The sequence below is a fragment of the Chrysochloris asiatica genome, unplaced genomic scaffold (assembly GCF_000296735.1).
Source record: "Chrysochloris asiatica unplaced genomic scaffold, ChrAsi1.0 scaffold00173, whole genome shotgun sequence".
Taxonomy (NCBI): Eukaryota; Metazoa; Chordata; class Mammalia; order Afrosoricida; family Chrysochloridae; genus Chrysochloris; species Chrysochloris asiatica.
In genome coordinates, this window is record NW_006408691.1 from 956,351 (window position 1) to 983,364 (window position 27,014).

Consider the following 27,014-nt stretch of genomic DNA (forward strand, 5'->3'; position numbering starts at 1 on the left):
CTCGCCCGCGCCGCGCTCGGCGCCCGCCCGCTCGGAATGAGGCCGCAAGCCGCCCCGCCCCGCCTGTCACCGCCGGGGAGCGTCGGCAAACTCCGCCGCCCGCGCGCGCCGCCCGCTGTCACTGTCGGGGAACGTCGACAAACTCCGCCGCCCGCGCGCGCCGCCCGCTGTCACCTTCTGGGAGCTTCACCCACGCCCCTTACTGAGGCCGTCTCTACTGCCGGCTCAGACCTCGACGCCTGGATAGGAGAAGTTAGGCTGGTCCACTGCAAATCCGGCTTCAGGAGCGGTGGGTGGGGGGTTGGAACCGCCCCCGCCCGCTGCAGCGATCCTAGCCATTGCGCAGCCATTGCGCAACTCGCAACTCTGGGCGTTTGCAAAAACCTCAGCTAGGAGGATTTGGCCAGATTGTGGAGTGGGGGAGGAAGGGAAGGCAGCGATGAAAGGGGAGGAAGTGAATGAGTGAGTGAAAGAGTGCGCGAAGGAATGAGTGAGTGAAGGAGTGAGTGTATGAGTGCGGGAACGGGAGCATCACCGCATGGTTGTCGTGGACATTCTGCACCCGTTCCCCAGGCCGGGTGGCGCAGTGGTTAAGCGCTCAGATGCAAACCGAAAGGTCGCCAGGTCCACGGAAGAAAGGCGACAGTCAAAACCCACTGCTATAGCGATCCTATAGGCCAGAGTAGATTATAAATCTTTATGGGAGCAGACAGCCTCATTTTCCTCCCGCAGAGCGGCTGGTGGGTTTGAACATCCATCCTCGAGGTTAGCAACCTAGTACTTAACCCACAACACCACCAGGGCTCCTTTCCGTAACGATTACAGCCTTGGAAACCCGGTGGGGCTGTACAACTCTACCCATTGGGATCGCTGAGTCTGCTCCATAGCAATGAATTTGGTTTTGGTTTTCCGATCCTGATCCCGCCCCTTGCCTTCCTTTTTGTTGGGCGGAACAAAGGGCGGAGTGAGCACACGCGCAAGCGCGTCCGGGGCCGTCGCTCAATTGCGCGCGCGCGGCCCCCACGTGTGGCCCGCTGCCTCTGCTCTGGCAGTCCTGTTTTTTGCTGTTTTGGTCTGACTATGGGTTCAGCCCCTGCGGGCGCAGTGCGGGCACGCTACCTTGTGTACTTCCAGTACTTGGGCACCGCTTTCAAGTACGTTCCACATCCCATCCCCCATTCCCACCCCCGCCACGCGTAGCCTGGGCTGACGAGCCCTGGGCGGGATGGGGGCGTGGGGCTCTAAATTTAGAGTCGGCGCGTTAGGGTGCGCCTCCGGACAGGCGATCCAAGCTTTCGGGGGAAGGAAACGGCTTTGTTTGACGTCCGAGGACGGGCGCGGCTGTGACCTCGGCGGTGACCCCCTTCCCTTCGATTCCGTCCGCAGCGGGGTCGTGGCCGTCAAGGGCGCCCAGCGTGCCATCGGGGTCCAGAATTTCCTGGAGGTGAGTCCCGCTGGACAGCGGGTGCAGTGAGGCCCTGGTTGCCTTCGTGAGGGCAGAAGGAAGCCACACGGGTGTCTGGGGGACAGGGAACTGTTGTTGGGGCCCCAGCCTCTACTCCTCCGTGCCGTGTAGTTGCTCTGTTCTACAGGAGGCCGCTGAGCGACTGAATTCGGTAGAACCAGTTAAATTTACCATCTCCAGCCGCACAGATGCTGGTGTCCACGCGCTGAGCAACTCGGCACATCTGGATGTCCAGCGCCGCTCAGGCCAACCACCCTTCACCCCCGAGGTCCTGACCCAAGCCCTCAACACCCACCTGAGACACCCGGCCATCAGGTGAGCCCAGTGACTAGCTTCCCTGCTCTGGCTGGCTGACTTCTGCCCACTGCAGGCTGGAAAAAAGAAAGGACCAGCGGTTCCTCCTCGGCAGGATAGCCAGGTCGTTCCCAGTGTAGCCCACTGTGCTCCACAGGGTGGTGCAGGCCTTCAGGGTGCCCAGCAACTTCCACGCCCGCCATGCAGCCACTTCAAGGACCTACCTGTACCGCCTGGTCACTGGCTGCCACGGGCCAGACCAGCTCTCAGTGTTTGAACGAAATCTGTGCTGGATGCTCAGGACTGAGTGAGTGTAGTTAGGGAGAGGGTGGCAGGCCCACCTGGTTGGCCCTCCCACCTGACTGCTCATCTGGTTCAGCAGCCTGGATGTTGCAGCTATGCAGGATGCTGCCCAGCACCTCTTGGGAACCCATGACTTCAGTGCCTTCCAGTCATCCGGCAGCCCAAGCAGGAGCTCAGTGCGTACTCTGCGGCGTGCCACTGTATCCCCGGGGCAAGCCAGCCCCTTCATTACTCCTCAGGAGAACAGGTGAGGACGAGGCTGCATCTCATCATGCCCTCATGGCCACCAGCACCAAATCTAAACCCACTTGGAGCTGAAAGGAGCCCCAGCTCCTTACCCTACCTGCAGGCAGTGCAGGGCTAGGAATGGAAGCCGGTGTCAGACACCCCCAGGTCTGACTACGTGGTAGTCACTGCATATCCAGCTGGAGGGTCGTGGCCCAGAATGCCATGAACCTGCAGCTGTGGCCTCCCTGGGTGGGGTCCCTGCCAGGCTGGGGACAGAAAACAGAATGCTCTTTATCTGCATGCCCCTTCCCTGCCCCGAGCTGGTGATCCAGTGGTGGATTTTGGCAGCTGCTGAAAAGGTTCCATGGGGGAGAGCTTTCCAGACTGGTGGTTCCGGCCCAGCCCAACGGGTGGGTTCCGCTGCCTCCGCTCCTTGCTCAGTGTGCCTCCGGGCAGGTGGCAACTGCTGGAGCCAATTCTGAGGGAGGAGGGACATCTGTAGGGACAGTGAGGACTCCCGCCAAAATGTACTGGTAGTTGAAACTGGTGCCTGCCTTTCCTCAGCTGACCTCTTAGCATCTATCTTCTTCTGAGAGCACTGGGGCTGGTTGGCTAGTGGCCCTGGCCAGGCCAAGTCCCCCCACTTCCAGGAGTCTGGATCACCCCTTCCAGGAGCCCATTTGGTTTTGTTTTAATCTCCCTCCCAGTAGTTTGACTCAGGGAGGGAGGAGTCATTTAGGGTTCCCAGGGCCTTAGAAGCCATTGGGCACAAAGCTGATCTCAGCATTTGGTACTGTCCAGCACTTGGTACTGGCTGGCCCGGTGCCTCGCTCCCCATGCCTTGCACACTCTGCTTGGTCTCATTGGGGGTGCTGCGTCCCGTCAGCTATTACAGGACATCACAGTGCTTATGTCTCCAGGGGGCTGCGGTTCTGGAACCTGGAGTTTGAGAGCCAGTCTTTCTTGTACCGGCAGGTAGGTTCTGTCCTGGGCTGGTGTGTGAGAAGGTAGTGGCAGAGGAGGGAGCAGGGGACTTGGGCCACCCTAGCAGCCTTGCCTTGGGATTGCAGGTACGGAGGATGACAGCAGTGCTGGTGGCTGTGGGGCGGGGGGCACTGCCACCTGCCCAGGTGAAGTCAATCCTTGAGAGTAAGGATCCCTTGGGCAAGTACCAAACACGTGTGGCCCCAGCACATGGCCTGTTCCTAGTGGCGGTGCGATACCCAGGCCTTGCGAACCAAGGTGAGAGAGTGGGGCTGGGAGGGGTCAGCTGTGTCCCCCACTGTCCAACCCCTCCCTCCAGGGGCTCATTGTGGGCCTCTGAGTAGCAGTGCCAGCTACAGTTCTCTTTTATTCCTCACAGATGGGACTCTGAACTGTGCCCAGGAAGGACCAGGAGTTTGGGATGGAGAAGCCTCCTATTAGTGTAAAACTCCTGAAGATGGAGGCCACGTGTGAAGGCTCTGGGTGGATTTGGACGGCCACTCCTAGGTAGCAGCAAGAGGCAGCCCTGCAGAGCAGCAAACCCACTCCCTACACATCACCAAGCAGGTCCCAAGGCTCCTGGCCTCTGTGCTCTGTGAACCAACAGGGTGGGAGCCTTTAGTGCCCAGCCAAGATCAGGGCAGTGTGACATGCTGTGTGAACCCAACCCAGGTTAGCCTGCTGGGCCTCACAACTCAGCCATGTGCATGGGAGAATGTCCTCAGCCTTCCACACCCACACTCCAGTGTTACTGTGGAGTGTGGTGCTATGGGGGCCTCACCCCCCACCCTTGAGGCTGTGAGCATCCAGAAGGGATCCCTAAGTGGTCGGTGTTTACTGAAAACTGCCAGAAGCTTCCCCCCATTCCCAGGAGGGACAGAGGCAAATAAAGGTCCAGAGGCAGCAGAGCCCTGATATTTATTGAGCCAGCAGCTCCTCTCAGTGGCAGGAGCACCCACCACCACAGGCCTTGTCCCAAGTGTGGGAGGCCTGTAACCTGGCCCTGGGCTCTGCTCACCCAGGGAGATGTAGTGGGCAGACCCCCAAGTGAAGCTGTCCTGGAGTGGTGCCTGGGCCTTCCGTGGGGGGAGGTGGAGGCAAAGGTGGCAGGTCTGGTGGGGCTCAGCTGGGAGCCTGGGGAAGGCCCTTCTTGAGCAGCGACGTGAGGTAGCTCCCCAGCTCCTCGTCCTGCAGGGAGGTGGCTGTCAGGCAGGGCCTTCCTTCCCATCAGTCACCCACATGGCCTGTACCCAGCACTGCTTCCTGGGAGCTCTGCGCCTCTTTAGCCACCTACCTGATAGGTCCAAGAGACCAGCAGCACCTTGGTGCTTGGGTCCTCCGAGTGGGCGGCAGCCTGGATCAGGATGGACTCCACAGTCACTGAGCCATCGGGCAAATGCTGTACACAGTGGTCCTTCAGGATGCTGTGGGAGGGGCACAATGAGCCCTTGCATTGGGACAGGGACAAGACTAGAGGCTGGGACGGGACTGTCACCTCTTGAGGTGGCTGTAAACACGCATCACTGTCTCCTGCTCCTTCCTGGCATCATGCAGGTGCACGCGACAGGTGAAACGCAGCTGGTGCTCCGCCAGTCCCAGCTCTTTGAGGGCTTGTTCTGAAGACACCAGCCGGAAGTTCTGCAGGGATAGAGTGTGAAAGCAGAGTGGGGGACCAGAACGGAGGTCAGGGCCCCTCCTCACACAGGGACTGCTCACTCACGCTGTCCTTCATGATCAGGGTACCCTGCAGCAGCCTGGGCTTCTTAGCATCAGGGAGCAGCCCTGTAGGTAGGAACCACAGCCATTAACAAGGGAGCTGCCGGCATAGGACTGCCTCATTGTCCACCCACATACCTTGCAGGCTGGCATACCCTGTGCCATCTCCCGCTTCAGCAGCCCCAGTGAGATGCCTACAGGGATGCTGGGGCTTGTAGGCAGTGTAACTGTCTCGCCATTGGCCGGCATGTAGCAATTCACTCCTGGAAGATGAGCAGAGCTGGCCTCAGTCCAGACCTGGCTGGCCCCACCCACCACCAGCCCTGCCAGCACCCCTTCCATAGTGGGCTGCACTCCACAATGGGCTGCGGCACCTACGGAACTCCTGCTCAATCTTCTGCTTCAGAAACTCCATCTTCTTGGCTTCACCATGCACCAGAAGCACATGCTCGGGCTCTGCCTGCCCAATGAGCTGCATGATGCCCTTGGCATCAGCGTGGGCACTGAATGACATGTACTCCACCTGCATCTTGACTTCCAGCTGCAGGGCAGATGGCAGTGCCATTATCATACAGCATGACTGGGCTCTGCCCATTCCCCAAATCCCTGGGTGCTGGGCAGGGCCCAATCACGGGTGCTCACCACCTGCCGCCCCTCCATCTCCAGCTTGCGCTGCCCACTGAGGATCTTATGGCCCACGGTGCCCTGCACACAATAGCCTGGCATGATGACCTACAGGGGCAGGAGGGAAAAGGTACAGGGTAGCCTACAGACCCTCTGTCTTCACCTCTCAGGGACACCCACAGAAGCTCCTTCCATCTTAACAACAGCCCCTCCCCAGCCTACAAACTTCTGCAGAACCAGCCCAGGCTGAGGGTCTGGCACACTGTGATGACTGGTACCCAGGAGCCTCCCTCCTGGATCCTCACCATGTTCTTCTCATTCCCTGCCCACTTTCGGAAGATCTGCAGGGATTGGCCAGCGTGCAGCATCCCAGGTGTAGCAAACACCACCTGTGGTCAACATGTGAGAGGCACACCCTAGGAGTCAGGATCCACATAAGAACCAGCCTGACCTGATCCCCTGCTCTACTCCTGACCCACCTGGTTGTCCCCAGGCACTAGTGTCCCCAACTCCCCCAGGATGTGTGCTGGCAAGATCCCCTCCCCACAGCTGCCCATTAGTTTCCTACATGTAACGGGGACCCCAAGCCTAATGCCCCCAGTGGGTGGCTGACCCTGCCCACACCCTCCCAAACAAGGCCCCACCATTGGGCCAGGGTTGTCTGCAAATGCTCGGTCAAAGGCCTTGATGTGCTTGAATTCAAACATGTTCCTCTGGACGAAGGTTTTCCGGATTTTCTGGTTGGTCCAGGTGATAAAGAGCTTGTAGTAGTGGTTGGCCTTCTCGGTCAGGCCAGTAGAGAAGTAGATGGGCGCCTTCAGGTTCATTCGCTCCCTGTGGACCCACCCAACTGTCAATGCAGCAGCTTACTAGGGTCCCCTTCCCCCCCTGCCCAAGTGGCCAGGCTGGTTCCAGTCAAACCTACCAGAAGGTCTCCAGCAAGATGCAGAGCTCCTGGGCACGGCCCAGTGCAAAGACTGGGATCAGCACCTAGGGAGGCAGGGCGTACTGGAGGGACTGGCAAGCAGATTCTTGGTCATACCCATGACCCAATGGGCCAAGTGGTGCTCACCCGGGACACCTCAGAAGCAGCTGAGCCACACCCAGTAGCACTGCGTCCCAAGTGGGTGAGACTAAAAACCCCACCCACAGTGTCAATGGTCAGCAGTCACCTTCCCGCCACGCTCCACAGTCTCATGGACCTTCTTGAGGAAGTCCCTCTCACGGCAGCGCTTGGAGTCTCGGATGGTTGTAGCGTATGTGGACTCTGTGATCAGCAGGTTGGGGCGGCACCTGTCGATCCAGGCGGCCCTGGAACAGAGGTGGGAGAGATTGTCCACACAGTGCAGGCCCCTGCCCATCTCCTCAAGCTGACTGGACATAGGCCTGCAGCACCAAAGAACTAGGGAAACAAACTGGCCCCAGGCCCAGTCACAGCCAGCAGCTATCTGGGTCCCTCCGCCAGCTTCCTCTGTTCAAGTGGTCCACATGCCAGGAGCCTGGTTCACAGGGGCTGGGGAGCAGGGGAAGAGACAACACCCAAGGGACACAGGCATTGTGCCTACCCCCAGAAGCCAAGCTCTGAGGGAACCTCCCTGGGTGAAACAAATGCATTGCCCACTTACCCCAAGTGTCGGTCTGGGGTCATGTTGTAATCACCCTGATGGGGAAGAACAGGAGTGAGGAGGGGCCCCACCTGTTAAAGAGTCCACAGCCCAGCCATGGCCCCAAGTCTCCACTGACCGTGTAAACCACAGACTCGGAGCCCACTTTAATCTGGAACATGGCTGCTCCCAGCACGTGGCCTGCATAGTAGGCCTTGATTTCTAGTTCATCATCCACCTGCAGGGAGAGAGGACGGAGCTCAAGCCTGTGGCTATGCTAGGCAGGAGGTTAGTTGAGAAGAAAGGTAGCAGAGGGGCTGGGAAGACTGTATCACTCTTGAGTCTCTCATTACCTTGTTTTCACACACAAAGTCCAGAACTGGTAATTAACGAGACCCAAAAGATGAAAAGTGAGTAAGACACAAGAGACACAAACTAGAGAAATGGGCTCCTACAGTCTCCTGACATGGACCTTCAATAACTGTGGCTGGTAGAAAGAGAGAAAACAAAGGATTAAGGAATTTGGCAAAAAAGAAAACCCATAAACTAGAAACAAATGGAGGAGAAAAAAAAAAAGTAAAAATTCTAAGACCAATAATGGTAATACACCCAAATTAAGAACTCAGTAGATTTTGTCCAACAGTAGATGACACGTTCCAAAGAAGAGAATGACTGAAACGTGTAATTAAACGGCCTGGACAGCATGTAGCACAAACAGTAGGATGGAAATGCTAAGGGCAGGTAAGAGTCTGGAGAGAGAAGGCCCAACATTCTTCAGTCAGAGTCCCCTGGGGAAGGGAGCAAGATCTGGGCAGAAGATCTGAAGAAAGCTGAGAATAGGCATCTAGCTGACTCGACAGGACCCTGAGCGATATCAGAAAGAACCCAGACACAGAACTGTCACAGAGCAAATACAGATACCAAAGAGAAGGACCCTTCCTCCACAACAGCAGACTGACAGGTTCATTCAAAGCACAGTAGGAAAACAACTGCCAACCAAGCATTCTAGACCCAATGACACACGTCCTACAAGATTAAGAGTGAACTAAATGTATTCACTGACTAACAGAGATGGAGGTGAACCACTCCAAACAGAAGGCTAACGACTGCAGGAAGTACAGAGGAGTGGAAGGCACACAAAACACAGCAAGCGCTGACTGGCCAGCACAGCGCACGATGTCTGGCTGGGTCTGAAAGAGCGCTAGGAACACTGAATCTTTCTGGTATCTTGGCTGCGCTTTGTACTAGTGAACAAATGTGAAAGAGTCATTACCGATTGCCCAAAGGGAGAGATGGAATGAAAAAAGTTTTTTAAACACATCCCCTAAAAGGCAATAAAAAAGAAAAAAACCTAAAACGTCACAGAGCAGGCAAGTATCTGTTTCCAATGTTTCATGATTGTTTTCATGGTGGACTCTAAATGCTCCATCTGATAGAGAGGTCATAGGCTGAAGAAAAATCCAAGCCCAGTGACATGCTAATTGAAAGAGCTGCATGTAAAACACAGTGCAGAAAGGCTGCAAGTCGAAAGATGGATGAAATACCACAGAAACACCAATGACAACGAAATCAGGGGTAACTCTATTCCCAGGAAAGTACACCCCAAGGCAAAGAGCATTATTAAAGATCAGAAGAGAACACACTTCAACTGACAAACTTTCCAACCAGAAGGCGAAAAGAATCCCAAATGTGTAAGAATCTCTTACTATAGCATTCCAATATACAATTGTACAGCAAAACCCAAGGCTGTCCTGGGTGCCTGTCAGGCCTAAATTTCTTGTCCAGGAGCTCTCAGCAGGACCCAAGTCCCTCGTGCACATGTGCACTCCAACCTCCACCCCAGCTAAATGCCAGGCCTCGGCTGAAACCCCCTGCCCAGGCTGCCAGTTTGTTGGACTGTGGTTGGTGGCTTGTGTGTTACTGTGATGCTGAAAGCTTGCAGGCTATGCCACGGATATTCCAAATACCTTCAGAGTCACCCATGTTGGACAGGTTTCAGTGGAGTTTCCAAACAACAGACTGGGAAGAAAGAATAACTGGTTGACTTTTGAGGGATCAGCCTCTGAAAACCTTTTGAATACCAGTGGACCACTGTCTGATACAGTGCCAGAAGATGAGCCCTTGTGGTTGGAAGGCACTCAAAATACAACTGAGGAAAAGCTGCCTCCTTCAAAGCAGAATCAACCTTCATGACGCGGATGGAGGAAAGTTTAGGGGACTTCAATTGTGCTGGGGCACAACGCAGAATGAGAAGAAAACTGCAATATCTACTAATTATCAGAAGGTGGAATGAACCAAGTATGACTCTAGGAATATTGGCAGTCATAAAAAATGAAATGGAATGCATAAAGATCAATATCTTAGACATTAGTGAGCTGAAATCAACAGGGGTTGGCTGTTTTGAATTGAACAGTCATATGTTTTACTATGCTGGGAATGACAAATTATAGATGAATGGCATCCAATTCATTGTCAAAAATAACATTTAAAGATCATTGTGAAATAAAATGTTTTCTATGATATGGTAATATCCATATGCCTACAAGAAAGACCAGTTAATATGACATTCAAATTTACACACCAACTGCTAAAGACAGTAATGATGAAATTGGAAAATTACACCAACTTCTTCAGTCTGAAACTGATCAAATATGCAATAAAGATGCACTGACTGGAATGTGGAATTGGAAACAAAGAGGAAGGATGAGTAATTGGAAAACACAACGTTGGTGACATAAATAATGCTGGAGACTGCATGACAGAATTTTACAGTATCAATGACTTATTCATTATAAATACCTTTTTAAAAAACATAAACGGTGACTATACACGTGGACCTCACCAGATGGAATAGATAGGAATCACAATGACTACACATGCGGGAAGAGACAATAGAGAAGCTTAGTATCATCAGCCAAAGTAAGGCCAGGGACACATTGGAACAGACCTTCAAATGCTCCTATGCAAGTTCAGGCTGAAGGTGAAGAAAATTAAAACAAGTTCACAGGAGCCAAGGAGTCCAGGTAGTATAGTAGATTATGAGTTGAGCTGCTAACCACAAAGACAGCAGTTCAAATCTACCATCACTTTGCAAGAGAAAGATGAGGCTTTCTGCTCCTGTAAAGATTTACAGCCTCAGAAATCCTATAGAGGGTCATTATGAGTTGAACCAACTCAAGGGCACATAACCACTACCAGCAAGAGGGCCAAAAATATGGCCTTGCATATATCCTGTCTGAAATTAGAGATGATTTCAATAACTGATTTGATGCATTAGACATTAATGACCAAAGACCAGAGGAGTTTGGGATGATATAAAAAACCTCATCCATGAAGAAGAAAGCGAAAGGTCATTTAAAACACAGCAAAGAAAGAACAGACTGAAATGGATGTTAGAAGAGGCTTTGAAACTTGCTCTTGCTAAAGTGACTAAATATCAGCTAAATTAGCTAAATACCAGCAGGGTAACCCATGGTAGTAAACAGTTTTCAGCTGAGCCTCCAGGTTATAGACTAGAAACAAGGAGAGAAGGACAGCTTTTGATCCTTTAGTCACTGAAAGAAAACTTATGAGTAGCAGTAGAACACTATAAACACCAGAATACTGACTACTGAAACACGATGAACAGCAACAGAATACTGTCAGATATAGAGCCAAAGATGAGTCCCTCAGGTTGGAGGATACTCAAAATGTAACTGGGAAAGAGCTGCCTCCTCAAAGTAGAGTTGACCATGATGACTCGAATGGAGTAAAGCTTTCAGAACCTTCATGTGCTCATGGGGCACAACTCAAAATGAAGAGAAACAGCTGTAAACATCCTCTACTAATCATAATATACAATATACGAATTATGAATCTAGGAAAATTAGAAGTTGTCAAAAAAGAAATGGCACACATAAATAGCCGTATCCTAAGCATTAGTGAGCTGAAATGTATTAGCACTGGCCATTTTGAATCTGACAATCGTATGGTTTACTATACCAAGAGTAACAAATTGAAAAGGAATGGTGTCACCTTCATCATCAAAAAGAACATTTCAAGGTCTATCTTGAAGTATACACGCCTACAAGGAAGATCAGTTAATGCCACTATTATTCAAATTTACATACCAACCACTAAAGCCAATGATGACAAAAATCAAAGAATTCTACCAACTTCTTCAATCTGAAATTGATCAAACATGCACATACCAGTGACTGGAATGCAAAAGTTGAAAACAACGAGAACGGATCAGTAGTTAGAAAATATGGCCTTGGAAAGAATACTGGAGATCACATGATAGAATTTAGCAAGACCGTTGACTGGTTCATGGCAAATACCTTTTTTAAACAACATAAAAGACGACTATATGCATGGGCTCACCTCGCACAGAAATCAAATTGACTACATCTGTGGAAAAGCTCCACATCATTAGCCAAAACAAGGCTGGGGACAGACTGTGGAACAGACCATTAATTGCTCATATACAAATTCAGGCTGAAGCTGAAGAAAATTAAAGCAAGTCCACAAGAGGCAAAATATGACCTTGAACATATCCCACCTGAACTTAGAAATCATCTCAAGACCAGATTTGGTGAATTAGACACTAATGACCAAAGAATTGAAGAGCTGAGGATTACAGCAAGAATATCATACAGGAAGAAAGCAAAAGATCATTAAGAAAACAAGAAAAAAGGAAAAGATCAAAATGGATGTCAGAGAAGACACTGAAACTAGGTTACTAGCATAGAGATGCTAAGGCAAATGGAAGAAATGAGGAGGTAAAAGAGCTGAATAGAGAATTTCAAAGGGCAGCTCGAGAAGACAATGTCAAATATTATAATGAAATGTACAAAAACCTGGAGTTAGAAAATCAAGAGGAAAGAACACAATCAGCATTTCTCAAGCTGAAAGAACTGAAGAAAAAATTCATTGAGTTGTAATGTTGAAGGATTCTATGGGCAAAATATCAAATGATGCAGAAAGGATAAAATAAAGGGGGGTGGGGGTGGGAGACACACACACAGAGTCACTGTACCAAAAAGAAATGGTCAACGTTCAACCATTTCAAGAGGTAGCATATGATCAAGGACCAATGGTACTGAAGGAAGAAGTCCAAGGTGCATTGAAGGTATTAGCAAAGAGCAAGGCTCTGGGAATTAATGGAATACAAATTGAAATCTTTCAACAAACTGATGTAGCACTCAAGGCACTCACTCATCTGTGCCAAGAAATTTAGAAGACAGCTACTTGGCCAAATGATTGTAAGAGATCCATATTTGTGTCCATTCCAAAGAGAAGTGACCCAACGGAATGTAGAAATCATCAGACTGCATCACTAATATCAATCACATGAAAGTGAAATTTTGCTAAAGATAATTTAAAAACAGCTGCAACCATACAGTGACAGAGAATTTGCAGGGTTCAAGCCAGATTCAGAAGAGGAAGTGGAATGAGGGACATGATTATCTTGGCTGAAAGCAGAGAATGTTTACCTGTGCATTATTGAAAAGGGCTTTAAACTATGTGGAGCATGACAAGCTACGGACAACATTGCGGAGAATGGGGAACCAGTACCAAAGGGGAGTCCTTCGAACAGTACAAGAAGATACTGAATTGTTTCAAATTAGGAGCTATGCACCAGGGCTGTATTCTTTCACCATACTTATTCAATCTGTACACTGAACAAATAATCCTAGAAGCCGGATTATGTAACGAAGAATGTGGCATCAGGATTGGAGGAAGACTCATTAACAACTGTGATATGCAGATGTTACAGCTTTGCTTTCTGAAAGCGAAGAAGACTTAAAATGCTTATTGATGAAGATTAAAGACCATAGCCTTTAGTATGGGTTGTACCTCAGTGTAAAGAAAACAAAACTCCTCACCACTGGAGTGGTGAGCAATAAATAACATTATGATAAACAGAGAAATAATTGAAGTTATCAAAGATTTCATTTTGCTCAGACCCACCATCAACACTCATGGAAGCAGCAGTCAAGAAATCAAATGATGTACTGCATTACACAAACCTGCTGCACAACATCTCTGAAAGTGTTCAAGAATAAAAATGTCAATTCGAGGACTAAGGGGCGCCTGACTCAAGCCATGGTGTTTTCAGTAGCCTCACATACACATGAAAGGTGGACAGCAAATAAAGAAGACTGTAGAACTGATGCATTTCAGTTATGATATTGGAGGAGCTCTGGTAGCGTAGTGGTTACGAATTGGGCTCCTAACCTCAAGGCCGGCAGCTCGAAACTACCAGCTGTTCCGCAGGAGAAAGATGAGGCTATCTGCTCCCGTAAAGATTTATAGCCTAGGAAACCCTGTGCAGGGTCACTATGAGTCGGAACCAACTCCATGGTACTTAACAACAACAATTGGAGGATAATATTTAAAAGTACCATGGACTGCTACAAGAACAAACAAATCTATGTTGGTAGAAGTACAGCCAGAATGATTCTTAGAAGCCAGGATAGCAAGACTTTGTCTCTCATACTTGAGCCATATTATCAGTAGGGACATCATGTTTGGTAGAGTGGAAGGTAGGAAAAAAGAGGAAAGTCCCCAAGGAGATGAACTGGCACAGTGGCAGCAGCAATGGGCTCAGGTGTAACCATTCTGAGGCTGGTGCAGGACTGGGCAGTGTTCTGTTCTATTGTTCATAAGGTCGCTATTAGTTAGAACTGATTTGACAGCACCTAAGGAGCTCTGGTAGCGTAGTGGTTACGAATCGGGCTGCGAACCTTAAGGTCAGCGGTTCGAAACTACCAGCCGCTCCGCGGGAGAAAGATGAGGCTTTCTACTCCCGTAAAGATTTACACCCTCGGAAACCCTGTACAGGGTTGCTAAGGGTCGGACCCGACTCGATGGCACTTAACAACAACAACAATGGCAACAACAACAACAAATTGGGAACAATTTTGAAGTCAAAGAGCTGAATAGAGAATTTCAAAAGGCAGTTCAAGAAGACAAAGTCAAGCACTAAAATGAAATGTGCAAAGACCTGGAGTTAGAAAACCGTGAAGAACATGCTCAGTATTTGCCAAGTTGAAAGAGCTGAAGAGAAAACTCAAGCCTCACGCACTGCAATAATGAAGGATTCTATAAGTAAAATATTGAAAGATACACGAAAACTGTAAAGCAGATGGAAAAAATACATAGTCACTGTACCAAAAAGAAATGGTTGATGTTCAACCTTTTCAAGAGGAAGCATGTGATCAAGAACTGATGGTATTGAAGGAAGACATCCAGGCTGAACTGAAGGTATGGGAGAAAAGCAAGAGCTCACTAATTGATGGAATACCAATTTAAAAATTCCAGGAAACTGATGCAGCACTAGAAGCACTCATTCATCTATGCCAAGCAATTTGAAGACAGCCACCTAGCCAATTAATTGGAAAATATCCATATTTATGACCATTCCAAGGAAAGACGACCCAGTGAAATGCAAAACTCATTGAACAATATCATTAATATCATTTGCTAGTAAAATTTTGCTGATGATATTTCAAAAGCCAATGCAAGCAATGCATACACAAAGAGCTGCCAGAAATTCAAGCCCAATTCAGAAGCGGACGTAGAGCCAGGAACATCATTGCTGATGTCATATTGTTGGCTGAAAGCAGAGAATACCAGAAAGATGTTTATTTGTGCTTTATTGACTATGCAAAGGCATTCAACTGTGTGGATCATAACAAACTACTGATAACATTGAGAACAACAGTCCAAGAGGCAGTTGTTAAAATAGAACAAGGGGATACTGAGTGATTTTAAATCAGAGCAGGTGTGCATCAAAGGTGTCTCCTCTTACCATACTTATTCAATCTGTATGCTGAGCAAATAATCAGAGAAGCTAGATTATATGGAAAATGTGGTATCAGGATTAGAGAAAGACTCATTAACAATCTGTGATAAGCAAATGACACAATCTTGCTTGCAGGAAGCAAAGAGGACTTGTGTTTTCTGTACATTGCACCTCAATGTAAAGAAAGCAAAACCTCCCAACTGGACTAATACACAACATCATAAGAGAAAAGACTGAAATCAAAGACTTCATATTGCTTACACTGACAGTCAACGCATATAGCAGCAATTAAGAAATCAAAGGACTTCTTAGGCAAATCTGCTGCAAAACACCTCTTTTTAGGTGTTCAAGAGTTCAATGTAAAACTGATGATCTTGTTTGTAAAGCTTCACTCAATTCACACCAAAAAATGTTAAAAAGAAAAAAAGCACTGAAGAGCAAATTTGTCACTTTACGGACTAAGATGCGCCTAGCCCAAGTCAGGGTATTTTCAATGACTTCCTGTGTGTGAAAGGATAGAACTCTAAAGCACACCATTTTAAACCACGTGGTATCCCCTTGTTCTATTCTAATAACTGCCTCTTGGTCTATGTACAGGTTTCACATGATCACAATGATGTGTTCTGGAATTCCTATTCTTTGCAATGTTATGTACAGTTCATATGCATGTGAAAGTTAGACAATGAATAAAGAAGATCGTAGAAGAATCAATGCATTTGGATTATAACATTGGTGAAGAATATTAAAAAGTACCATGGACTGCTAGAATAAACCAAGCTGTCTTGTTCCTTAGAAGGATGGCAAGACTACATCTCTCATACTTTGTGCACATTGTCAGGAAGGACTAATCCCTGGAGAAAGACATCAAGCTTGGTAAAGTTGGAGGGTCAGTGAAAAAAAGGAAAATCCTCCAATGAAATAGACTGACGGTGGCAGCAACAATGGGCAAAAACGTAACAATTGAAAGGATGGTTCGGGACTGGGCAGTGTTTTGTTGTGTTGTGCACAGGGTCTTTATGGGTTGGAACCAACTCGATGGCAGCTAACAAGAACACTGGGCTCAGATATTAAAAATTCAGAAAGCACCAAAAGAAGATGGAAGGAATACAAAGAGTCACTTTACCAAAAAGAACTGGTCAACATTCAATCATTTCAGGAGGAAGCATATGATCAAGAACCAATGGTCCTGAAGGAAGAAGTCCAAGCTGCACTGGAGACATTCGCGAAAAACAAGGGTCTAGGAATTGATGAAATACCAATCGGAATGTTTCAACAAACTGATGCAGCACAGGAAGTACTCATCAGCTTATGCCAAAAAATTTGGAAGATAGCTACTCGACCAACTAACTGAAGAGATCCATATTTGTGCCCATTCTAAGAAAGGTTGCCCAAAAGAATGTGGAAATTATCAAATAAGAAGTAAAATTTTGCTGGGAATATAATTAAAAGACAGTTGCAGCAGTACATCGACAAGGAACTGCCAGAAATTCAAGCTGGATTCAGAAGAGAACATGGAATGAAGGCTATCATTGCTGACATCAGATGATCTTGGCTAAAATCAGAAAACACCAGAAAGCTGTTTTCTTGTACTATATTGACTATGCAAAGGCATTCAACTGTGTAGATCGTAACAAACTATGGATAACACTGAGAAGAATGGGAACTCCAGAACACCTCACTGAGCGCTCATGTGGAAACTATACACAGACCAAGAGGCTGTTATTAGAACAGAACAAGGGGATACTGCGTAGTTTAAAATCAGGAAAGATGTGTGTCAGAGTAACATCCTTTCGCCAGGCTTACTCAACCTGTATACTGAGCAAATCACCTGAGAAGCTCAACTATATGAAAAAGAATGCAGCATCAGAACTGGAAGAAGGCTCATTAACAACCTTGCTTGCTCAAAGCAAAGAAGACTTGAAGCATTTGCTAATGAAAATGAAATAATACAGCCTTCAGTATGAATTAATTGTAACGACAACAAAAATCTTCACAACTGGACCAATATATAACATCATGAAAAATGGAGAAAACATTGAAGTTATCAAGAATTTTATTTTTCTTGGAGCACCATCAATGCTCACGGAAACAACAAGTGACTTACTGCACTGGGAAAATCTGCTGCAAATGACCTTTTTAAAGTGTTAAAGAGCAAAGATGTCACTTTGAGGACTAAGGTGTGCCTGACCTAAGTCACTGTATTTTCAATTGCCTTATATGCATATGAAAACTGGGCAATGAATAAGGAAGACTGTACAAGAATCAATGCATTTCCATTGATGAAGAATACTGAATGTATCATGGACTGCCAGAAGAACAAATAAATTTGTTTTGGAGGAAGTACAGTCAAAACACTGCTTAGAAGCAAGGATGGCAAGGCTCTGTCTCACGTACTTTGGACATGCTACCAGGAGACACCAGTCCCTAGAAAAGGACATCATGCTTGATAAAGTAGAGTGTCAACACCAAACATGAAGACCCTCCAATGAGATGGCGAAACAGTGGCTGCAACAATGGGTTGGAGCTGACTCTATGGCACCTAGCAACAACAGTCTAAGGCCAGTCGGGCTGTCCACCGCTGTCCATGGTGCCCCGAGAACCCCCTGGTGCCCAGGTGACTGAGGGCATACAGATGCAGGCCTGACCTGAACTGTCTGGTGCAGGTGAACAGCCACCACCTTCTTCATGCAGTCCTTGATCATCTGAGAGGTAAAGAAGTTGGCCTCGCCCTTCTTGTCCACAGCAATCTTGCGGTAGTCCTCAAGCAGGATGGGGCAGATGGCCTGGGTAGGGGGCGTCATGTAGATAGGCCCATCGTAGCCCACCATCTCGCTGAAGTAGGGGAGCGCCCCGCAGTGGTCCAGGTGGAAGTGGCTGTGGGATGCAGGGGTCTCAGTCTGAGGCACTTCCACTCTGTCCTTCTCCTCCCCTCAGCTCTGGCCTCCCTCCCTGCCTTGATGAGCTGAGTGCCTGCTACACAGCAGACCAGATTTAGGATGCAGGAATGAGCACAGCAGACGATCTATGCTCTTACTCAAACTGACAATTTACATGTCTAGCAGAGTAACACACAAATCACAGAGGATTTACATATAATATAAATGAATGTAGCACTGTGGGTTAATGCGCCAAACTGCAAAGCCGTTTGAACTGCAAGGTCGGCGGTTCAAGCTCACCAGCTGCTTCTCAGAAACCCTATACAGGGTCGCTATCGGTTGAAACCGACTCGACAGCATTTAACAACAACAATAATGTGGGAGGAGAGTCGCTAACTTTGACATCGGGTTTACTGAGACCTCACTGCAGAGGTGACACGCTCCAAGTGGTGGGAGGTGGAGATAGGGTCTGGGGCAGAGGACAGGTCCTCATGCACATCTTGAAACACGGAGGTTGCAAGGTCAGTAGAAGGCCAAGGAGAAACTGGGATGGCACTGGGCCAGTGCACAGCCCACAGACACCCACAGCCTGCGGCCTCCCGGCATCAAGCACAGTCCTGGAGCCTGCCTGGCAGCGAAGAGAACACCAGCACAGTACCATCTCCAGCAGTTGGCAGAAGAGGGGCCCGTAAGGCATGGCGCCACTCACCTGATGATCACACAGTCAAGGAAGTCAGTCAGCCGGCCATTCTGGGTGATGTAGGAGAAATCAGGGAAGCGTCTCTGGGGAAATGCCAAGGAGAGGGGTCTGAATGCAGCAGGGCAGGCTACCCGGGGCAGGAGGACAAGGAACAGAGGCACTCCCACCCGAGGGGACAGGCAAGTCCATGACCTCTTTCCTGCACCTCGCTGCCATCCCAGGCCTGGGAGAGCATAATAAAGGGTCCATCGTCACTACCAGGGCCAAAGCAAGTGATGGAGCCCTCTAGGGGGCCCATGGGACTCACATCATCATTGAAGCCCATGTGCATCCCGCAGTCCAGCATGACGTTTTTGCCCGCAATGGAAACCAGGATACAGCTGCGGCCCACATCCTGGCCAGCCCCTGCTCAGGAAAGGGAGGGTGAAGAGAGCCACCATGCCTCTGTACCACCCCCACCCTCTCCTCCTCCACTGGGCTCTAAGCACTGCCCACATTCACAAATCCTGGGCTGCCTGCTCACCCCAATCCCTGCAGTCACTGAGGACATGGAGGCTCAGGGCAAATGTGACCACTGGAACACTGAATGCAGTCTCCCACCTGGCATGTAACCCTTGGATTCTGAGGTGAGTGCACCATAACCTTTGTATGGGTGTGTGTGAGGGGTGGGGGAATGTCACCCAGGGTGGCAGTGAGCAACCAGGGTGGCTGGGGCTCCAAACGAGATAAGAGGCTTGGGCCCAGGCCCACCACCACCGCATCTGTGACTGGGTCATACATAGCCAAGAGCCCCTCAGCACTGAAGGCTGCAGCCTGCCCACTGAGGCTCACACTCCAGAAGGCCTGGAGATGGTTAGCATCCAGGGCTCAACAGAGAGGCAGCGCTTAAAGGCCACAGCACCCTCCCCAAAGCCGTCAGTGGTGACTGTACAATGGGGCCTTCCTAGAACCATCCCCAAGCTGGCAGAGGTCTGGGTGCCCGAGGTCTAGGCAGTGACCACAGTGGCTACTCCTGGCTGCAAAACAAACGTTCCACACCAGGCAACAGCAGCAACCCCACCCATAGGCTCTGAGTCTGAGGGTCCACCAGGAAGGGACCCTCAGCAGTGTCTGACAACAGCAGACAATGTTCCCTTGGAATCCCAAGTGCCTTCCTCTGTTGGGCCACCGTGACCCATGACAACAGCAGGCCATAGCAGCCCTGCCCCCACCCCACAGGTCTGAAGTCTTCCTACAAGTCTGCTGTGCCCCTGCTGGAGACTGAGTCCTGCTGTGGACCTGTCTCCTCCCAACAGCAGTTCTGTCACATACAGGACCTGAGGCCCCACGAGGTCTGGGATCTGCAGCTACACAGTGCCTGATGGGTCAGGGCCTGGTTTCTGACCCTAGAGCCTGGCTCAGAGGAACAGCTGTCCTATCTCCCAGTAGCTGTTATGTGCCAATGAGTCTGTTTCAACTCACAGCGACCGAGTACAGGGTTTCTGTGAGCTTGAACTGCCGACCTTGTGGTTCAAATCGACCTTGTAGTCTAGCACATAAACCCACAGCACCACTTGGGGCTAAGTGAGGAGCAACAAGAGTCTGGGGGCATATGGGCAGGCAGAACTCATTTACAAGGGAACAAAGAGAAGGGAAATCCCTGTCCACACGTGTTCCAGGACAATGTACTCTAACAAGAGCTATACTGATAGCAAAAGCTGTGAGTAGCAGAGTGAGATGGTGCAGGAGCAGTGGGGGCACAGGGCGGTGGTGGTGGACAGAGTTGTCCACCTGAGATGACTTTAGGGAATGGGGGAGCCAAGGCAGGGGAGCAGCACACAGGCCCAACACTGGGAACGCCTGGGATGCTGGATGCCAGCCTAGAAATGCAGGAGGGGGTGGTGTTTGATGGTGATGAGGTATCTTAGGGGGTACACATATGGTAACTGAAGCCATAAGAAAGGACTGTCAGGAAGAACAGGTTGAGTAGGAGAAGGGCAGACTGGGATGGGGGCAGGAGACAGGAAGACCAGAGACCTCTAGAGAGTAAAAGGGGAGAGTGTGGGCTGCAGTGGCTGAGGAGACCCCACACTGCAGCTGCCGAAAGGCACTGGAAGGGTGGGGCAGCACTCTGCCCTGGTGGCCAGGGTTAGGACATTTGCTGTGGCTCTGTCAACAGCTGCAACACGGAGAAGTCTTGGAGCCAAGTCCAGTGTCTGTGCCAGGGTGTGGGTGGGCTCACGGATGAGGAACTCACTGCTCTGGGAAGTGACATGGAGGATGGCCTCACACACCGCCAGGCAAGGAGGCAGCTACCATTATGGCACCAGGCATCAAGAGTATGACCCCACCGGTTTCTGGGATCCTGGGTTTGAGGGAATTTTTTCTCCTGAGTACTGTTAAACCAACTGCCATAGTATCAATTCTGACTCACAGCAACTTTCGGGTTTGTCAGAGTTGAACTGTGCTCCATAGAGTTTTCAATAACTGACACTTTTGAAGTTTATCACCAAGCCTTTCTTCCAAGGTACCTCTGGAAGAAATCAAACCTCAAACCTTGTGTTTAGCAGCTGTGTGTATTAACTGTTCATACAGTCCAGGAACGACTATTATTATTGTTATTCCAATTCCAACTCGTAGAGACCCTGTACAGGGTTTCTGAGGAATGGCTGGTAAGCTTGAACTCCTGACCCTAAGGTTCAAATCAACCTTTCAGTCCAGCGCATTAACCTGCAGCGCCACACCACGACTTCAATTAGTACTTTTAAAAACATGCGTATGTATTTGTACAGAAAATAAAGCTTTTTTCTCTTTTTTTACATGTTGCTGAACTGAGGACTGACGGCTGTATTGGGTAAACAGGGAGCCACAGTGAGCCTGGCACGAGCAGCACCAAATGGAGAGGTTGTAAGACAGAATGCGCAGTGTGGACAGCTGAGCACCAAGTGAGGAAGGAAAGGTGGGGACAAAGGAGAATTGATGGATCAGGGGACATACAAGAGGAGGCACACTCATTGGCAAGTGAAACGACTGTAAGGTCACAGGGGTGGGGGAGACTCTTGAGTGGTGCAGAGACAATGCAACATCTGCTGAGGACGGACTTTGTGCCAAGTGTGGGTGAGCACTTTACCCCTGAGCCTTCTGAGATGAGGTAGGCTCACACCTGTTTCACGGTCAGTACAAACACAGGGAGATGAATACTTGATACTCGCAGGCCAGCATCCAAGCCTAAATCCTGTCCCTGAATCACTCTCCACAGGGCCTGCACCAGGAGCAGTAGCCCACCCCCCAAAAAAAGTCAGGACCCTTGTTCACACCCTGCAAGAACGACCTCAGGCTGGGGACCCATCCAGGCCTCAGTGTCCTCACCAAAACAGAGGAAACAGCATGCAGCCATCTCCTCACAACACAGATCTAAGAGTCCAACGAGGCTGCAACTAGGAAAGGAGTCTAGAACCTGGGACCCACGTGGCGGCAGTACAGCAATGGGAAAATTGCTGCCCGGGTTCCAAATTCTCAGTGATGACTGGGGATTTGAATAGGTCACAGGGCCTTCGTTCTGTGAAGCAGCTACATAGCCCCTACAATGGGTATAAGAGTTCCTAATCCCCAGGGTTGTGGTGATGATGAAGAGTGAAAACCGATGAAGGAGTCCCAAGGTGGCTGGGTCAGGGCAGTTCCAGCAACAGGTTGCTATCAATTTGAGTCCCAAGCCAACCTCCTTCAATCCCTCTTAACGGCGGGTTCGAGCTTACCCAGGGGGGTAACTCTGATCTCCGGCATCTTCAAAGGGCACACGTTCAGGCTTGGGGCACGTGCAGGGCCGGGTCAGGGAGACTCGCCTCACCTTAATCCCCTCCCCGTCCTCGGGGTCCCGCAGGAGCTTCAACTGGCAAAGAACCGAGGAAGAGAAGTGGCTGGAGGGCGCGCGGGCCCCCGCCCCCCGGGAGAAGCGCGAGCTTCGTTCCTCGGCGCTCACTAAGGAAATCCCACCGCCCCGCGCTCCAAGGGACCCTCACCGCCCGCGAACTTAAACCTCGGACCGCCAGGACAGCTAGCTCTGCGGGAACCCCACGCGCGGAGGCGCATTGCGCAGGCGCAAAATCCAACCCCATTACCTACTAGTCCGCTCATCGGAAACATGGGCCCATTGGGCCTTCTGATTGGGCGCCCGACAGCCAATCGCGAATAGGCGACGGCGGCCCGGAGGTGAACAAGGCGAGCGGGGCGGGCCCGAGAGTCACAGACGGCTGAGTCTACTGCGGCGGTGGCAGAGGTGAGCTCTCTGGCCCGGCTCCGTGGGGCGGGGCAGACTGATCCCAACCGAACCGATTGAGGCGGGTCTAGAGTCTTGGAGGAGGTAGGCTTGGGTCCTAGAGGCAGAGGGGAGGATGCACTTTTCCTGAGGCGGGGCGAGCGCCTGAGTACTGGTTTCCTAGATGACCCCACCACCACCGCCCCAAGCCTCCGTCCCATCCTGGTGCCTTCAGCTGGAGCAGGACCCCTGGGCCTTGACTCGCAGGCCTGGTGTCTCCCCAGTCTCCTTCCCAGGTGACAGACTCCCGGAACAGGGATCCCGCTCCCACCCGTAGACGTGGGTGCAAGGTCGCTCGCTCTCCGGCTTGGACTCCAGCCTGCTACCAATCACAGAACTCCTGTACCCAGGCTGCCCTCCCTCCCAGCCTTGGCCTTCAGACTGCAGTTGCCCCTTGGGGAAGTTGGGTGGGGCATCTGCAATCACCTTCCCAGAGCTGGCAGGCTGCCCACCTTTACTATATCACAGATGGACATCTTTGAAACACTCACTGGCAGCTCCTTAAGGCTGGATCCTGGGAAGGAAGACTTAATGGAAGGATGTCTAATGACCAGGAAGGAGCCATCTGTTCAGTGGACAAAGAACTGGGGTCTTGAACAGGGTGCTGCCAAAAGTCTTGGGGCACCATCTTCCAGATTCCATAGTGAATTCACCTCTGGTGGCTCAACAACTGTAGTGAGCTCATCTATTAGGACTCTACCCAGAACCAGGCATGTGGTCGAACCTGTGGGGCCTGGCGGGCCTCAACACCTACTCCTGTCCCCATACACAACCAGGAGCCTAGAAATGGGCAGGGCAGGGCAGGGCATGCTGACCCCTTTTTCTCCAGAGATGAAGAAATGGCTACTGAGAGAGAAGCAAAACAGGAATCCAAGTGCCCTCCCAGCTGGGGCTTTCATCACAGCTGGCCTTGTTCATGCCAGAGGTCCCACAGTGGGGAAGAGGTGGGAGGCTAGGTCAGGGCTACAGGCACTGAGGGTCACAGGCACCTCCAGGCACAGGTTTGTCCTAGACACAAGGTGACATGTGGCTGCGTCTTCAGGCTCTGTTATAGTTAGCCTCAGATGTTAGACTGAGGCCCTTGGGGTTATGCACCCAAGGAGGCAGGAAATGAAGTGTCCAGTGGCACCTGCTCTTGTGTGAAACTTGAGTGTTATAGAATGACGTGTACATGTGTGCGGGGTTCAAAGTGGTGCCTTCTTCACAGCTTCTGTCTGTGGATACTTCTGGCAAGTTCCCTGGGACTTGATGAAGAACATGCCTTCAGAGTGCAGTAAGATCTTTGGCCTTGCCGCCCTCCTATGTGGAACATGTACAATTTCATTAGTGAGAGTGAAAAGATGGATGTCTACCTGTCCGTCCAACAGACACAGTTCTGCAAGCACTGCTCTGGCACTGGGGGTGCCAAGGTGATGGAGGACAGAGGGAGGCTGCCCAATTGCCCTCTTGCCTGACTTCTGCCTCTTGCCTCACTCCTCTGCTCCTCCTTCCTCACGGTTCACCACCTTATGCCCTGTGTAAGAATCTCCTGTGTTTACTGCTTGTCATTTGTTCTTTCCACTAGAATATCATCTCAACTGGACAGGGATCCCCTGTCCACAACAGGTCTCAAGCGCCTGGGAAAGCTCTGGTCCTTGGTAGGGTCTCAATAAGTGTTCCTCCAGTACTAAGAATAGACACATATTCTAGTGAGAGATAGCTGGCAAATAAGCAGGTAAGTAGGATAGCAGCTAGATTGTACCACACGGTGAAACCTAGGGGGTCTGAGGAAACCTGGAAAGTCTGCCACATTGGGTAGGTGGTCAGGAACAGCCTCGCTGAGACCCAGATGAAGATCTGTGGACAGAGGTGCCAGGCAAGAGCACAACAGGGCAAAGACATCAAGGCTGGTGCATATCTGGAAGGTAGATAAACTGGCCTCCGGAATGATTCTGGGGGTGGGGCACCATTGCAGGGCTCTGAGCAGGGAGTGGGTGATCCCAGCTCTTTCCAACGCCTTCTACCCCTTTCCCTCCTAAAAAGAAAACTGCAGAATGAGCAGACTAAGAGCGACCTTCATGTGTTTCAGTTTCTCTTGAAAATGGATGATTCAGAGGCAGACTTCAACTTGAGAGATGTCATGGTCAATTTCAAGCAGTGCCTCAATGAGAAAGAGGAGATCCTGATGGACCACTATCTCAGTGGCTGGCGGGGGCTGGTGAAGTACGTGCCCATGCCAGGCCCCCCATAGCTGGCCACATCCCCAGATGGGCCTCCTTCCTCAGAGCTGGCAAGGGACTGCCTTGGGGCGGGACTTTCCTGGTCTAAGATTCACTTCTCTGATTCCTGCATTTCTGCAGGTACCCATAAGCACCAGGCTGGGGACAGAGCTGGGTGCTAAGGCTGGCGGCACCTGCTTTCTTTAGAGGGAGGCACCTGAAATCCATGCCAAGGGTGGGGCTCCTTCCTGCCTTCATAGCCTTGGTGGGAGGGAGGCACTACAGACCCTGCCCCAGATGGCCCTGGAAGGCACAACCTGAGCCACAGCTTTCCCTTAAGCAGGTTTCTGAACAGTCTGGGCGCCATCTTTATGTTCATCTCCAAGGATGTGGTGGCAAAGCTGCAGATTATGGATCAACTGTGCAGAAGCCCACAGGGTGAACACTACACCACCCTGCAGTCCATGGTGACCTATGAGGTGGGCCACCAGCTGGTGGACCTGCAGCAGCGTGCTCACCACCCCAATTCAGGCTGTCGCACTGTGCTGCGGCTACACCGCGCTCTGCGCTGGCTACAGCTATTCTTGGAGGGACTGCGGGCCAGTCCCGAGGACGCCCGCACTTCTGTACTCTGCACCGACTCCTACAATGCCTCACTGGCCACCTACCACCCCTGGGTCGTGCGCAAGGCCGTCTCCATGGCCTTCTGTGCCCTGCCCACACGCAAGGTTTTCCTGGAGGCTATGAAGGTGGGGCCACCAGAGCAGGCAGTAGAGATGCTGGGGGAGGTACTGCCCTTCCTCGAGCGTGTCTACAACATCACCCAGCATCTGTATGAAGAGCAGGCGCTGCTGAACCTCCCCTAGTGCAGCAGGGAGGGCTGTGTGGGTCCTCTCAGCTGTGCCCTCCTCCACCCTGGTGCAAACCGAAAGAGAAGCAGGCGCTGGCCGTCTGCCCCTGCGACGTCCTGATCAGGCCGGATCATCCCTTGTTCCCTTGGCATCTCAGCAGGCATTTGCTCTGCCAGGCTCCAAGAGTTGCTGAGAGTAGACAGGCAGTAGGGGATAAAGTGGGGGAGCATTCACTACCGCAACCCTACTTGCCTGGGCCTGTGAAGTGTTAGTCATAGGAGCTCAGAGGCCCCTCTGCCTTAGCACCACAGGTGTATGTGTCCTTCCTACTCAGGCCACAGTGAGTGCTGCTAAGCAGCCCCTGTGGCCAGGGTGAGGAGAAGGACCCTGGGCAGCAGTCTGGGCCCCGTGGGCTGCTCTCCACCCACATCGCCTGATCCACTGCTCCAAGTGCTGAATAGGCCTGGACCCAGGGTGACAACTGGAGCTGAAGCTCCCTCCATGCCCCTGCAGATGTGTCAGCTCCAAGGACACAACTGGTGCCCCCCTCCCCTGGCACTCCCCTGTCCTCTGCACAGCCCTGAAGCCCCTGGGAGCTGCATGCTGTTAGGCCAAGGTGTCCCCTTGCCCCGGCTCCCTGAGATGCTGCATCTCCTCTGCCGTTCTTTGCTGCCCCCAACACAGTGCTCAGCAGGCCAGCCGGGGCCTGGCCCAGGGAGGGTCCTGGACCTGCTATCCTTAAGTCAGGCAGGCAGCCTCTCCTGGCAACTCTGCTCACAGTGGGTCCAGGACTCAGACTCAGGGACAGTGCATGTGGTGTACATGTGCACAGTAAAGCGTTCGGGTGGACTTGACTTGGAAATGTGTAATATGTGGTGGGCTTCCCAGTCTGAATAAATCATTTTTATTGGACTGGTTAATTCTGCAGACGGCAGTGTCGGGGTACTCAGGGTACCTGCTCACCAAGTGGGAAGGGGCCTGAGGGACCCGGGAGGGAGTAAAAGGGGCCTGGTGGTGGGTAACCATGGAAGGGTCCAGGATGGTGTCCCCGATCCAGAAAGGGTGTGTATCCATGGGTGTGCATACGG

The 27,014-nt window shown here is 50.9% G+C and overlaps 3 protein-coding genes across 4 annotated transcripts; 2 read left to right on the top strand and 1 right to left on the bottom strand.

Moving 5' to 3' along the window:
- The first annotated feature begins 1,080 nt into the window (after positions 1 to 1,080).
- PUSL1 (pseudouridylate synthase-like 1) lies at positions 1,081 to 3,715 on the top strand. Its single transcript, XM_006871763.1, has 8 exons — positions 1,081 to 1,154; positions 1,387 to 1,444; positions 1,593 to 1,780; positions 1,917 to 2,066; positions 2,139 to 2,309; positions 3,211 to 3,265; positions 3,361 to 3,532; positions 3,654 to 3,715. Exons 1-8 carry the CDS (start codon positions 1,081 to 1,083, stop codon positions 3,713 to 3,715), a joined length of 930 nt encoding a protein of 309 aa, XP_006871825.1.
- A 655-nt stretch (positions 3,716 to 4,370) lies between these two features.
- Positions 4,371 to 22,345, bottom strand: CPSF3L (cleavage and polyadenylation specific factor 3-like). Of its 2 annotated transcripts, XM_006871705.1 has the most exons (17): positions 22,318 to 22,345; positions 18,891 to 18,988; positions 18,593 to 18,666; positions 17,653 to 17,881; positions 7,358 to 7,456; positions 7,240 to 7,274; positions 6,787 to 6,925; positions 6,540 to 6,604; positions 6,259 to 6,448; positions 5,920 to 6,003; positions 5,633 to 5,722; positions 5,369 to 5,531; positions 5,146 to 5,253; positions 4,995 to 5,056; positions 4,770 to 4,912; positions 4,569 to 4,698; positions 4,371 to 4,462 (listed from the first exon to the last, which is right to left on the bottom strand). In XM_006871705.1, the coding sequence occupies exons 1-17, from the start codon at positions 22,343 to 22,345 to the stop codon at positions 4,397 to 4,399; spliced, it is 1,803 nt and encodes a 600-aa protein (XP_006871767.1). In that variant the 3' UTR covers positions 4,371 to 4,396. The 2 variants fall into 2 exon arrangements, with proteins under 2 accessions (XP_006871767.1, XP_006871768.1); XM_006871706.1 differs by lacking the exons at positions 17,653 to 17,881; positions 18,593 to 18,666 and having other exon boundaries at positions 4,397 to 4,462.
- Positions 22,346 to 24,957: 2,612 nt separating this feature from the next.
- On the top strand, positions 24,958 to 25,941 carry GLTPD1 (glycolipid transfer protein domain containing 1). The gene is made up of 2 exons (XM_006871707.1): positions 24,958 to 25,079; positions 25,419 to 25,941. The coding sequence occupies exons 1-2, from the start codon at positions 24,958 to 24,960 to the stop codon at positions 25,939 to 25,941; spliced, it is 645 nt and encodes a 214-aa protein (XP_006871769.1).
- The last annotated feature ends 1,073 nt before the right edge of the window (positions 25,942 to 27,014 follow it).

Coding starts and splice junctions, on each gene's coding strand:
- GLTPD1 (XM_006871707.1), top strand. CDS start 24,958: ATGGATGATTCAGAGGCAGACTTCAACTTGAGAGATGTCATGGTCAAT. Junction 25,080..25,418: donor GGCTGGCGGGGGCTGGTGAA/GTACGTGCCCAT, acceptor TCCCTTAAGCAG/GTTTCTGAACAGTCTGGGCG.
- PUSL1 (XM_006871763.1), top strand. CDS start 1,081: ATGGGTTCAGCCCCTGCGGGCGCAGTGCGGGCACGCTACCTTGTGTAC. Junction 1,155..1,386: donor TACTTGGGCACCGCTTTCAA/GTACGTTCCACA, acceptor TTCCGTCCGCAG/CGGGGTCGTGGCCGTCAAGG. Junction 3,533..3,653: donor CCCAGGCCTTGCGAACCAAG/GTGAGAGAGTGG, acceptor TATTCCTCACAG/ATGGGACTCTGAACTGTGCC.
- CPSF3L (XM_006871705.1), bottom strand. CDS start 22,345: ATGCCGGAGATCAGAGTTACCCCCCTGG. Junction 6,449..6,539: donor ATCTTGCTGGAGACCTTCTG/GTAGGTTTGACT, acceptor GTGGGTCCACAG/GGAGCGAATGAACCTGAAGG. Junction 5,532..5,632: donor AGATGGAGGGGCGGCAGGTG/GTGAGCACCCGT, acceptor TCTGCCCTGCAG/CTGGAAGTCAAGATGCAGGT.